Source organism: Solenopsis invicta, chromosome 6, assembly GCF_016802725.1.
Source record: "Solenopsis invicta isolate M01_SB chromosome 6, UNIL_Sinv_3.0, whole genome shotgun sequence".
Lineage (NCBI taxonomy): Eukaryota > Metazoa > Arthropoda > Insecta > Hymenoptera > Formicidae > Solenopsis > Solenopsis invicta.
The window spans coordinates 3,492,642-3,507,842 of NC_052669.1; the positions used below are offsets into that span (position 1 = coordinate 3,492,642).

The 15,201-nt window shown below is 26.5% G+C and overlaps 1 protein-coding gene across 1 annotated transcript; it reads left to right on the forward strand.

Annotated features, from left to right (window-relative positions):
- Nucleotides 1-1,150: 1,150 nt before the first annotated feature.
- On the forward strand, nt 1,151-11,493 carry LOC105193893 (cytochrome P450 4C1-like). The gene is given in 12 exon segments (NM_001304602.1): nt 1,151-1,656; nt 2,895-3,004; nt 4,083-4,173; nt 5,706-5,891; nt 6,062-6,155; nt 6,869-6,971; nt 7,816-7,915; nt 8,934-9,040; nt 9,103-9,171; nt 10,454-10,622; nt 10,954-11,133; nt 11,196-11,493. Coding segments are annotated over 12 exon segments (1,536 nt in total). The 5' UTR covers nt 1,151-1,502; the 3' UTR covers nt 11,369-11,493.
- The last annotated feature ends 3,708 nt before the right edge of the window (nt 11,494-15,201 follow it).

Consider the following 15,201-nt stretch of genomic DNA (forward strand, 5'->3'; position numbering starts at 1 on the left):
ATACAAAGTTCGAAAACTATCAATATGTGTATGTATAGAAAATTTTTTTATCAAGATTAACGTTTTTTACAAGGAAACATTAAATATTATATGAATGCAAACTCCATCATGAGTTTTTTGCTTAAACAGCAACCATTAATATGAGAAATTTCAAATATTATCAATAATAAATTGTTTTTCAACTCAGTTCTTCTCAACTCAGTTTATCTTAAGTCGAGATAAAATACGTATTCAATGGAATGATGCGTATATGCGGAAAAAAAATAACGAGTGAGTAATCATTTTTTAGTGTAAACAAATGCATAGTGAGGAAACATCAGTTTGTCACAAAGTAGGTAATTCTGCATGTTAACTAATACATATTTCAAATAAACATAAATATAAGACGATCTTCTTCATCACAGCGGATCTTAAAGTTAATTGATAATTTCTTTATCTTCGGCTTATACGGATAAAAATATATTTATTATGTTCTTTGTATCTCTTTAATTACCGTGTTTCAATACATGTTTGTACGATGCATTACTTATTAACAGAGTTGGGAATGTTACCTTAAAAAAGTGCTACCACATTGCTCGTTACTGATTTTAAAAAAAAACGCATTACCGTTATTTGAAAAGTAACTATTCGTTATTTTTTTGTTGCGTTTTTTGTAACATTATAGTAAGTCATTAGATCTTTTTAAAATGTATGATACAATAATTGATAATAAATGTTAAATAATGAATATTATAACTTAAATCTCTCTCTAAGTTATTCTGTATACAGAGCAAGCTTTTTTTTATATTAAAATTATCTAATAATTTTTCTATTTCTTTACTTTTTAATATATTGATTTTACAAAAAATTAGATTATTTTAAACATTAACGTAATTTTTAGTCACCGCCAATACTAAAAATTTATGGTACATATACATATGCATATAATATACATATGTATTTATTGTTACGCTCTTGACGGTATCAACTGTGCGTCGAAAAGTTAAACAATAATAAATTTTTATTTTGCGAACGGCGGCTATCTTAATATCCCCTCCTGCATTTCTCACAATAATCTTCTCGTTCAAAGTTCTTCCAAGTATTCATTATGCAAGTGCGGGAGTGATAGTAGCAAGTGCAACATTCCGAGTCCGCGCCGCGAACACAATAATGCACATATAAAATATAAAATATTTAATCACACAATTCGCGCACGATCTAGATATAGAGATAATCTTAAACAAATATAAAGATAATAAAAAATTAAAGTAATGACTACATTTGTTACTGTTACTGTAAGAATGTAACAACGTTACAAGGAACTTCTCAACCGTGCTTATTAAATGTATTTAAATAAACTTAATAAACTTATAATTGTAAGATAAGCTAACAATAATAATATTTGTTAACAAATTAATAAACAAATTGTTAAATATTGTCTAATGCAATAGATCTAAGAACTGAAAAAAACACAAAATTAAAGAAAAATAGACCTAGTTAAAACTGTCATTATTACGACAAAGATGTTTATTGCGTTATTATTAATTATTATTGTTGTATATTTGATGTGTCATTGTTATGCGCAATATGGACCAAATGGACGATTAATCAATAAAATACCAGGACCACCAGGTTATCCAATTATTGGTAATTTATTCAACTTGCTGGAGTCTAGAGGTAAATTAAAATTTTTAATAGAGGAGAAGGTGATATTATTGTTACATTTTATAATATAACTTTGCTTAATCAATATTTTCAATCGAAAATTAAACGATTATATTCATTAAACTGTTCTTTAATAGATTCTAGACTCAAATTTATGATATATTATTATATTAACTATTATTTATAAAAGTGTAGCAACACTGCATAAATAGTCGAATAGGAACAATGATAGTCATACGACCTACAACAAGAATAAATTTATACAATTGGTTTTAATTAAAAACCACAGTGTTTTGTTATAAAATTATACATTTTTTCAAAATAAAAAGAAAGTATTGAAATATATGTAAATACCCGAATATACACATAATAAGCGTGTAAATTGCTAGTATTAAAAAACTACAATACATATAATGTGAATTATAGATTAACAGTAAAACTATAATTCATTTATTGAGTAACTACTTGGAAAAAACTAAAAACTTTGAAAAAGATTCCGTAGTTGACGAAAACCTGTTGAGACGTAATCACGTATAATAAATATGCACACATTAGCAAACTCGTATGAAATTTTTTAACTTTGCATTACTTGATGTGCTTATAGTCGAATCAAAAATTAAATTAAAAAAATCATTTGGGTATAAACTCTTATGATAATACATTCAAATTTAAAAAGTATAAGGAAGTGTGTGTAATTAAATGTTAAATGTAAAATGTTAAATGTTAAATGTGTATCTCAAAAAAGTTTCAAAATGTTTAAAAGTAAAAATGCTTTATAATAAATACCGGCTATAGTGTAGTGGCATACTAGCAGTATTACATAATGGAAGGCCACTAAACAAATTACTTCCTAAGTAGTTACTAGAAATCATTATCTATATAATAATGCAGATAATATGAGTAGGCATAATACCTAAACGGTTTATAATACTACCTTCTCCTCTACATTTTAATAAACTAATTAATTCTAAATTGTGTAATTATTAATATTATCGCATGTTCAATGTTTTTAATAATTGTATCAAGCGATTGATAAGTAATGCATATGGGTGCAGTATACTTATCAGCCGTTCCACGTGTATAAATTCTCAATACACACAAGCAATTTTTGTATGTTTATTTTTTTAATTATTAAGGCGATTTTCTATAAACTTTTCATAAAATACAGATATTGACATTAAGTAAAAAATTAATTATAATTTTTTCTGTGTTTATGACATTTGTGTATTAAATAAATACGTATTTTTCAGAGCAATTCTGGGAGACTTTATCGATTTTAAATGAGCAGTATTATCCTATTTATAAATTGCGAGCCTTTTTCAATTCTTTGGTATTTATCCGTCATCCCGATGATTTGGAGGTAATAAATAATAAAAAAAACAAACTCTATAATATTATTATCAAATCGGAAACTTAGAAATTTGTCGTTTACATACATAAGGGTTTACAAAAAAACCCTTTTTAAAACACTGACAATTTAAAATGTTCAAAATATTTTAAGTGATTCAAGTAAAGTGATTACAGTAAAAAAGGGTTGCCATACTGACATAATATAGCACTTTGCTTTAGAATTATATTTCTTACAAAGTAATTAAAAACAAGACTTTAAAAACACAAATAAAGTTAAAAAGTATTTTTTTTAATGAAATGGTATTTTTTATAATATCGTTTTGAATTTTGCAATAATTAACACTTATTCTCCCTCATGGAGTCACTTGTGCCCAAGCACAATAATTTTGTGTCTAGCATATATATTGAAGCATCACATATTTGTATATTATAAAATATTTTGGGATTTATTGTAAGCGAGTTAGTGCAAAAATAAATTGAGAGATCAAGTTGTTTTTGTGTCGATTTAATATGAAATAAGTCTAAGTGCCGGAGTTACAATGCTACGCGTCTGGTAAGGTATCGCGGCGATTTGACGAGAAAGCGTTTTCTTTTCTTCGCGTGTTTTATATCTCCTCGGTATGACCAAGAGATTCGTGTCCAACGGTAAATTTTAAATCTGTTATTCTGTACCAAGCTGTTAGATGCTGCTTATTTATTTCTCTACTTAAACTTCAATTTATTGTATTATGCATTCCTGTTGTGTATCATGTATGTTTTTCTATAATGTTCGACTCTAACTAATAACGCCTCTTTGTTTTCTTACTATGCTCGTTAATTTTCAATTTTGTTAATTGGGTATGTGGCGAAGCAATTGCCGCAATATGTAGCATTTACTTACACTTATATTACTTTAAAAAAAACAGTAGATGCAAGCAGTTATAATATAAATCACGAAATATTTGTTATCAAAAGTTCTATTATCAAATTACATAGCAGTCACAAATTGTATCGAATGGGCTACGTTGATATTGTGCAACTTTATTCTTTTATATTTATTAAGATTAAGTCAAACAGCATTTAACTCAATACTTGTAATTATTTTCTAGATAATTCTAAACAATACAAAACATATCAGCAAGAGTAATTTATATGACGCATTACATCCTTGGCTTGGCATGGGTCTTCTTACCAGTGGAGGTAATGTAATCATATAGATAAATGTAAATAAACAAAATTATAGACGAGATAAACTTATGTACGGTCACAGAAGAATCTTGACGCTAAAATAATATTATTTTGTGTTTTTACATACAATTTCTTATTCTTTACATTCAAACTGTGTGCGGTTTCAAACGCACCTGAATATGTAATAACAGAATTAAATAGACACAAGTTTATTTTATATTACTATTTTATACTAACATAGTATTTTTAAAACCTCACTCAAAAAAATGTCAAAAATCTGCTGCAAAAAAAATTATCTCGACTTTGGTTTGAACTTTCCTGTCTCCCTGCATTCCATTTGGGCATCCTAACTAATTCGATTTTAAGACGTTCTCTGAATATAGCTGTTGTTGCAAGAAATATTACTAAATCCCTTGGTGGTTGAATAGAATTTTTCGTTTAGTGGTAGTCGTTTTTAATATGTCAATAACTGATAATTGTTATAAGGTATTTTTACTTTTGAAATTTTTTTCAGATACATTTCAGTATCTAATTACACATACTTAGTCATTGTTTTTAAATTTGATCGTATTATCACACGAATGTACACTCAGAGTTTTTTGTTATTTTATCCGGCTGTACATATTTCGAGTTATACAAAAGTTGAACAATAATATGGAATTTTGTTAATGTAGCTTTTTAAGCGTTAATATGGTTTTAAAAGCCATAAGCAAATTTTCATATCAAAATGTTTCTTCCATAAATCGATTGTTACTTTGGAGGAGTGCGTTAAAAAACATTAGAGATATCATTTTAGGCTTGTTTTTTAATGTTAAACAAATGTAAAATTATATCTTTAATAATATTTCTGATAATGTTTCCGAATGCTCACAAATTCTAAATCGAATATCAACATTCTTGCGACAATGCCACGCCGCGCTCATATAAGTCACACTTTTAATGCAACGTTATCAGTGATCACAGTTTTTTTTTGTCAGATCACGTGGAGATGATCGTTGAGAAAAAAAAATTAATATAAAAAGTAAATATATTAAACACAATCCGAGTTACGCCAGCACAATCTTGAAACAACAATAATATGAGACATGGATTAATTTGACCATTGCAGTAAATCAGTAAGATTATAAAAGTTATATCAGTTTAAAGAAAAAGTGGCTCAACTAGCTTCGATTTACCCTACTGAAAATTTATAATACATGTAAACTGTAGCATGTAAAACTACGATAAATTTATCGAATGATTACTTGCACATGAAAACTTTGAATAAAAGGCTATATTAAATTTGTTGTGACGTAAATACACATAAGGGTCCACATTAGCAAAATGTCATGTTATTGTTTAACTTTGCGTTACTCGAAATGTGTACAGCTGAACACAAAATTATATAACTAAAAAAAATCACTCGAGTATAAATGCAATCTTATGGTAATAGTATCCGCCACTTAATAATAGAGATATTACGTGTAGCTATAAAATTTACAAAGTCCATATATAATATCATCTTGTCTTCTAGCATTATTATAAGAGTATTTATTTCTTTTTAGGCTCTAAATGGCATTTACGGCGAAAGATACTAACTCCCACATTCCATTTTAATATATTACAGCAATTTGTTGAGATTTTAATCGAGGAGGGCGAGAGCATGACCAGATCTTTGAAAAATGCAGGCGGCACTATTACAAAAGATTTAGTACCATTTATTAGTGAATATACACTAAATGCAATATGTGGTATCATATTTTGTTTATATCTATACATACATTTTGTAATAAATAATATAAGAGACGGTCTAAATATTTTTATATAAAATACGATTATTAATATAAATTAAAGTTATTTAATTTTTGCAAAAATATTGTTTAAGTGTATCATTACGTTATAATAATATAATTTTTTTCAGAAACTGCCATGGGAACTTCTCTGCAAGAAATGGGTTCATTTCAACAGCAGTATCGAAAAGCGGTTCATCGGATGGGTGAACTTCTAGTTTATAGGTAATTTATCATTAATCATTGTAATATATTTAGGTCTACCGTTAGATATAAATTAATATAAAATAAACACGTAATAATAAATAATTATATTTAATGTAAAACATTATTGAAGCCGACAATCAACAGTCTAAATATCACGATATTACTCACTTCCATAAATAGATTAATTAATAATTTTTTTAAACGCTGAAATATTATTACAAAATAATTTACTAAAAATTATATCAAAACTAAAAACGTATCATCTTTGAGATAAAAGTATTTAACATAGATTAGTGGAATGTTTATAGAAAGTCCCGCATGTATTCTTTAGAATACCTTTTATTTTAATTTCTCATAAGTATAATTACGCAATTCTTTGAAGTTACTTATTAATATATGATTACATTCTTATCTTTATGGAATTTTTTACAAAATAATACTAACGTTTTAAATGCATATATGTATATAATATTCCACTGATTAGAAACATCTGATTTTATTCAATTGTTACCTTTCGGAAGACAATAGCAAATCACTGAGTATATTTTACCAAGAGACCTCTCTAAATTAGGCCGTTTGAAACCGGCGCACAGCGTTTAAACTGTAGGTCTCGTATTTCTGTGTAAAGTGTAAAAAGTGCATGCCACAGAAATATATTGAGGGGTCACCATGCTCTGACAAAAGCTAAGGACTAGAGATGTATATAATATACAATTATATGTACCATTTAGAGCAATGAGACCGTGGTTGAAATATGACTGGATATTTTCATTAACATCAAAAGGTAGAGAGCAAAAAAAGCTCCTGAAAATATTGCACGGATTTACTGAGAAGGTATGTCAAAATCTTTTTTCATAATTTCTATAAATATATTATGACATAAAATTACTAAAAAAAAAGGATACCAAAGTTATCCTGTTGAAAATTTCCAGATGGATTATCATGGAAACCCATGAAAATCCAAATAAGATATTCAAAATTTATATGGAAATTTGTCATTGTAGTATGTGAAATTCTATGTAAGAACCCATACAGAATATTCAAAATCTATATGAGTAATCTGCATATCAGATTTCACATGATTATCGATAAAAATTTGGAATAAAAGTTTAGGTCCTATGTAGTAAACCATGTGAATACAGGGTGTTTCATAACTTTTAATTAATATTTCGGGAAATGAATAAGAATGAAATTTTGAATTAGAAGTTTCTATCCCAATTTCGGCTTACAACTAAACCAAAAATTTAAACTCTAAACGAAGCTATTAAAAAAAAATCCATTTTTTGTCTTGAATCAACACCTAAATTATTTATTAGAAACTGTTTATAGGATTCTCTAAAAGCAGAAAATAAATAATAATTATTTGTCCAGAAAACGTTATAAGAAATCGTGATTTATTATTGATTGCTGACGTAGTCATTTATATAAATGTTTCTGAACTTTATACTATTAGAATAAAATTTACATTACTAAATTAAATCTAGATTTTCTGCTTATATTTCTATAAAAAATCATATAATAATCCAACATGGATTTGCTACGTAGATTTCCACTTGGTTATTTTTCAATAAGATAAAGATCTCAATTTTCATATAAAGAAACAATGAGACAATTCGTAAATGTCGACAAACACAACTCCAACATTAACACAAACAATAAAATATGATATTGGATGTAGGTTATAGCAAAAAGGAAAGATTATCATAAACGCACCAAGGGACAATACTTAAAAAATCTTAACAAAGATGTAGTGCCAAATGAAACAGAAACTATTGGAAGTATGTAGTATATTCTGAAATAATTACATTTGAATGTCGTATATTAAAAATTATTTTATATATATAAATATATAAATATATATATATATATATATATATATATATATATATATATATATATATATATATATATAGGGTGTACCAGTAGAATTTGGACAAATCTGTTGTGGGTCTTCAGAATCATTTATTTTGATGAAAAATAACAATCGTATAAAAAATATTTTTATGTTTGGGTTAGGGCATCCCTAAAAAACGATTTTATTCTATATAGCCCCCCTCTACTTCGATGACCGCTTCAATTTTGGGCCGGAAGTGCGTGCATGCCTTTGTCAAAAACTCTTTTATCATAATCGCGAACGATGCCTCAATAGCAGCTTTCAGCGATGTAACGTTAGGATATCGAATCTTGTTAAAGTGTCACTCAAACACAAAGCACACGAAATAATCCAACGGATAAAGTCCGGGTTGTTAGCGGGCCAAAATTCCTTACTCCAACACATTTTCATGTTATCGAAGAGCCGATACTGCACTAAGTGGCCGTATAAGAATCTTCTTCGGACCCTTGGGTTGTCGTATAGCAATGAATAATGTCGTAAATCGTCGATTTCGGACTACCGGAATAATCGGAGAACTTTATTATTTCAGACACGGTACGTCCCGCGTAAAAATTTTCAACAAGCACGGCTCTCCGATTATATTCTGGACACTGCTTAACCATGACAAAGTTATGTTCTTGTTTCCAATAGATGAGGCTTATTGCTATCTAGTTGCCGGCTCACAAGTATATATGACAAAAATTTTTATTTGAAAATTATCCGGATTCTACTAGTACACTCTGTATATATATATTTTTTTTTTCACGTTCTAATTTCGTCATTCCGATATAATGTATTATTGTTAAGTAAATTAATTTATAATTTATTACATAAATTAAATTTTAATTGAATGCCGTTTAACAAAAATAAAACAATTAAAAATTATTAGATTAGTAATTTCATGCTTATATAATTTGATTTAGTTAAAAAAAAACGATTTGCTATGTTGGACCTCTTAATACAAGCATCTCAAGAAGGTCTTTTAACTGATTTTGATATTAGAGAGGAAGTCGACACTTTCATGTTCGAGGTACGTACTTGTAAATTTTCTTTTTCTACTAATAAATCACCAAAGAAACCGTTTGATTTCAGGGTTTTGATACCACAGGGATGGCTATGTGCTTTATTTTATCATTGCTTGCTGAACACAAAGATATTCAGGTATTCACGAAATGAGAATTATGTTAAGATGAGATAAATAATTTTCTTAACGCAGCATTTTTCTTAAAGTAATAAAAATAATATGTTTTGTTGTTTGCGTACGAGTGTTAGGTGACGTACCAGTATAATATATCCTTTTTATTTATTAAATATGTAGAAAATGTTTCTTCTAAATTATTCTTGACTTCATTGTTGTCATCAATATATTATATAAATATATTAAACATTTATTTTTAATTAACAGAGATAACAGTATTCAATATGATCTACCTACTGATTTGTGATTTTTTTCCAATTTTTTTACTGAGTTCATAATTAAAAACTGGCCAGGGTTAAACCATTTCTAAAAATTAATTTATAATATTAGACAATTTATAATGTTAGACAATTTATTTACATACGTACAATAAATATTAAAAAAAAAATGCTATTTCTGTTGTATTGGGTATGTATTCAATATGACCTAATTACATGTTTTTCTGTTTTACACAAATTAGAAAAATGGATAATAAAGTGTTTCAATGTTACATTTATAAGTTTAAAAGTTTATTAAAATATTGATATGTTTATTGACATATTAGAATATAAGGAATTGCGTCAACAATTCATTAAGTAAACAATTGATTTATCTTAACTTTCTCGCCTTAAAATCATGACTTATATATTAAAGTTTCGTAAGTGGATTCAAATTTCTAATCTAAAATAATAAAAATACTAAGAAAATATTATAATTAATGTATGTGTGTTCATTATTGACATAAGCTATATTAGTTCTACGTTACAGTTTTCTTTTCTTTTCTTTTTTTTTTTAGATATAAGTAGGTCATGACAAACATATAAATTAAATACATTGTAAAGTACAAACAGAGTTACAATGAACTGTGAAGATTGATAATCATCACTTGATAATTATAGAATACAGTAATTTTGTCATGAAATAAGTAGATGGAAAACATAATTAAAAAAATTTTATTTTTAATCTAATTGTCAACAACAGAATACACAAACTGATCGACCGTTGCAAACAAGTCACGTTGATTATCTGTATGACATATTAGCGTTAATTGTTCGATTTGTTATGTAATTATTTAAAAACAGTAAGTAAGCCATTTTGGGTATTAGGTCATATAGGGCACGCTTACCTTAATTTATTTATTTGAAAAACGTTAATCAAAAAACTTTTGGAAAATAAATGCACATTGTTTACAATTCAATTTTATTTCTGTATACATGAAATATTTGAATAGTAGAAAAGGTCTCTTCATTAGCATTAATGATACAGGATTGTGTCAGAAAAGAAATTGATGCTGTTATGCAAGAGAATCAAGGGAAACTGAATATGAAATCGCTGCAAGATCTGCAGTATTTAGAGAGATGTATAAAAGAAGCGTTGCGTTTATATCCTAGTGTTTACTTCATATCACGGATTACTTCAGAAGAAACAGAATTAAGTACGTAACTGACAAATATATTTTATATAAATGATATATTTATATATTAATAGATATATTAATATATAATATATACATATATATACTAAACATATATATATGTATATATATACTGTTATATGATAAAACATGCATATTTTTATTTAAAAATTCAACTTATGATTCGACGTCTGATACACTTCAATCAATTGAGATTGGCACTGTAACTTTCTTTAACTTTCTTATCATGTCAATTATATGCGTTTATTCTGCATCACACGCATTTTTTCCAAATTTTTGTGCTTTTTTTAATTATTATTTGTACGTTATATTCTAATAAAATATTTTTCAGAAACATATTTGATACCTGCCGGAACATTGGTGATTCTTAATTTTTACATAACCCACAGAGATTCTAATTTTTGGCCAAATCCAGAAGTATTTGATCCAGATAGATTTTTACCTGATAATATTCGAAATCGTCATCCTTATTCGTACTTGCCATTCAGTGCTGGACCACGTAATTGCATCGGTAAATATTTCTTAATTTCTTTTTATATAAACATTGATTGTAATACGTATCAATAATTGTAGGTCAACGATTTGCTTTACTGGAGTTGAAAGCAATGTTAGTCCCTTTGATTTACAACTTTTATTTGGAGCCAGTTGATTATTTAGAGAACCAACGATTTGGAATTGATATGATACTTCGTTCTCTTGATCCATGTCGTCTGAAATTTGTTCCAATTGCCACAGAAGGCATATAAGTATTTAAAGACAATTTAAATTCTAAGAAATAATGTTTTATATATAAATATTCAAAAATAAAGAAAATTACAGTTTTTATTATAAGCATTTGTAGATATGTATTAACAATAAAGACATACATGTATGTGAGCATTATAATTAAACTAAAAAAAAAATAACGGTATAAGTTAGATGTAATTCAATTTTTTAAGTGATAAGATTTTATATTTTATTACTTAATCTCCCTAATTCCTTGTGAATCTAAAAACTAAACGCTGTTCCATTTATTTAATTAAGAAAGAAATCGCATATAACATGTCAAAAATTGATTTTTTTGCATAATTTAATTTTAGTTCCTTCCCCCACCCCTTCATCAAAAATATAACCATCGAGATTTTAGAACAAAATTCAATGAATTAATATTATTATAAACACTCTCATTGCCAATCGTTAACAGAAAGCAAAGTCATAAGGAAAAAAGCGTTGAAAAATGTATCTTAGCATACATTTTCTATCACACCGTTCATAGCATACAATATAATGCTAACAAGTAATATTTCGGATATTAATATTTTGCTTAGAAAACGTTCCAGATCTAACATTTTTATATTTTACCCATCAAACTTGTAGTTGTGATACACCTTATGTTAATTGGCGCTGATTTTACGAATTCTTGCGAATACTCTGATATTCTAGTTTTTAAAAATGTGTGATATCTTAAAGTGTTATCAAAAACTTAAAAATGTTATACATTGTTCTATTATTATATTTTAGTAACTGTGTTTAATTTATAAATTTAAACATAATTCTCTTATATCAATTTAAAATATTATGTAACTATATGTTACTTTTTTAAATAAAATCTCATATAATATTTATTTGCTTTAATGAAAAAATAGTATTGTAAATTAAATCAACTTTTTTACATACATTAATAAAGCTCTAATAAATATTTATGCTAAAGTTTATTGAAATCTATCTAATGATGATATCGGTTTGACCTCGAATGATGTCGCCAAGGCTAGGTAGGGAACAAATAAATTTTTTTAAATGGAGTGCCTTATTTTTTATTACAGAATCTAATATCTGGTCTCAAGTGCTGTTCAGAACGCTATAATATAGTTATCTCTCCTTAATTATTTTCTGAGTTCTAACATTTGACAATTCTATCATAGAGGATTATTTTGTCTCGCGTTATTATATTTAATCTATCGATTTCTCGACTTATTGATCGTGCAGAAATTATAGAAGTAGGCAGTAGATTTTCTATCAATTTTACTGCTCGCAATCTTAATGATCAGTGCTTGCCACGCTCTCGCCACTGTAAGACGTGTATACTGTTGACTGCCGAATAAATAGACAAGCCTTAACACGTAATCAAATTTATCATTTAATTAAAGAATATTTTATCATTAGTATTTCCAATTCCTAACAAAATTAACAATATTTTTATAACATATATAACATTTGTTATTAATTGCTATATAAAGTAATGTATAATAATATATTTTTTATTTCATTCGTGCAATGATCTGTTTATAATTAATTAAATACCGTAAAGAATTTGTATTACAAAATATATTCTTTAATTTAAGCGTAAACACTTTTAAGTCATCTCTAGGCATTGCGCAAGATCTTTCGGTTTAAAACTTAACTGATATAAACTTCAAGAATTATTAATATGTGTTGCGACTCTGACGTTTATCATGAAAAAATTATAAGTAGTATTTAAACAGCAATTATATGTTATGACGAATGTTATTAAGTTGTTTTTTAGTTTAGTTTATCGAAAGCCGAGATTGTAAACTAAATATATATAAAGATAATTAAAGCAGTGAGTGACTAGTCAGTTTTGAATGAGAAGACAGTTCGCCACAAGTAGCTTGACATGTTAACAAAAATATATTTATTACGTTCTGTGTATCTCTCTTACTTATCGTATTTCAATGCATGTTATGTACAATGCATTACTTATCAAATGTATTTAAGTGACCTTATTAATCTTATAACGATAATATAAGACAACGACAATAATAAAGAGGCTCAGTCTGTCTTCGATTTGCGTGTCATTTGGCACGAGACGCAATCGCGCCTCTTAATCAATAATATTTGTCATACATTAATCCACAAATTGTTAAATATTTTTTAGTACAATAGATCCAAGAACTGAAAAAACACGAAATTGAAGAAAAGTAGACCTAGTTAAAACTGTCATTACGACAAAAATGTTTATTACATTATTTGTATTAATTATTGTTGTATATTTGGCATGTCATTATTACGTGCAATATGGACGAAATGGACGATTAATCAATAAAATACCAGGACCACCAAGTTATCCAATTATCGGAAATTTATTGTTAATGTTAGATTCAAAAGGTAAGTTAAAATATTTAATAGAGAAGAAGATGGTATCATGGCCATCCATTTATATTTTCTATAACTATTTTATTAATCAATATTTTTATTTAAAAATTTAACCATTATATTCATCAAACTTTTCTTCAATAAATTCTAGACTCAAAGTTATATTACATATTCATTATATTGAATATTATTCATAAAAATGTAGTGACATTACATAAATAATTGAACAGAGACAGGAATATAGTAATATGATTCACAAGAAAAAATTAAAATAATTGGTTATACATTTAATTTAAACAATTGGTTTTAATTTAACAAATACAGTTTTGTTAAAACTGTATAATTAAAATTATATATTAAGATAAAAAGAAAATAATACAGAATACGTGCAAATGTATGTATGAAAATGTATGTACATACATTGCCTTCCGCATATAGATTGCAATACTAAAAATCTAATAATACATGTAATGTAAAATATAGTATATGGTATATAGTAATAAAATTTCAATCAACTTATCAATTAACTACTAATGGATAATACGAGTAGGCATAATATCTATGTATATGGCCCATAATATTACCTTCTTCTTTACATTTCAATAAATTAACTAATTTTAAATTATGTAATTATTAATATTATTGTTTAATGATTTTAATAATTACACGTAAGACAACTGATAAATAATGCATATAAGTGCAACATACTTATCAGTCGCCTCGCGTAGGTAAATTCTTGACATACACACATTTTTTATTACGTTTATCTCTTTAATTATTGTTGTTTTCAATATATCTAAGTTTAAAACGGTGTAAAATACAAATATTAACATTAACTAATCCTTATTACAATTTTTTCTATATTTATGACATTTGTGTATTATATACATATATGTACGTTTTTTAGAACATTTGTGGAAGACTGTAAAGAAGACAGTCTAACCAGTATTATCCTATTATGAAATGGCAAGCCTTCTTTGAGTCTGTTGTATGTATCCGTCATCCCGATGATTTAGAGGTAATAAATTTAAAAAATTCTATATCATTATTGATAAACTGGAAATTTATAAAATTTTTCTTTATGCTTTACAAAAAATCCCTCATACCGATATTTTAAAAGTAACAAAATATCTCAAATATGTTAAGTCAACACTATATAATTTCAAAAAACAGAAATATTAAATAATTTTATATTATTTTATTTATTTTTTATACTTATTTATTTGTACATCTAATATACAAACTTTTTTTATATTTATTAAGATTAATCAAATAGCATTTAATATTCATTGTAATTCAATACTTATTATAATTTTCTAGATAATACTAAACAATACAAAACACATCAACAAGAGTATTTTATACGGTGTATTACATCCTTGGCTTGGCACTGGTCTTCTCACGAGTAGAGGTAATCATTTAGATAAAATAATTAGATAAATAAATAAATATATATATACATTATATTTAATTATAAATTTATTAT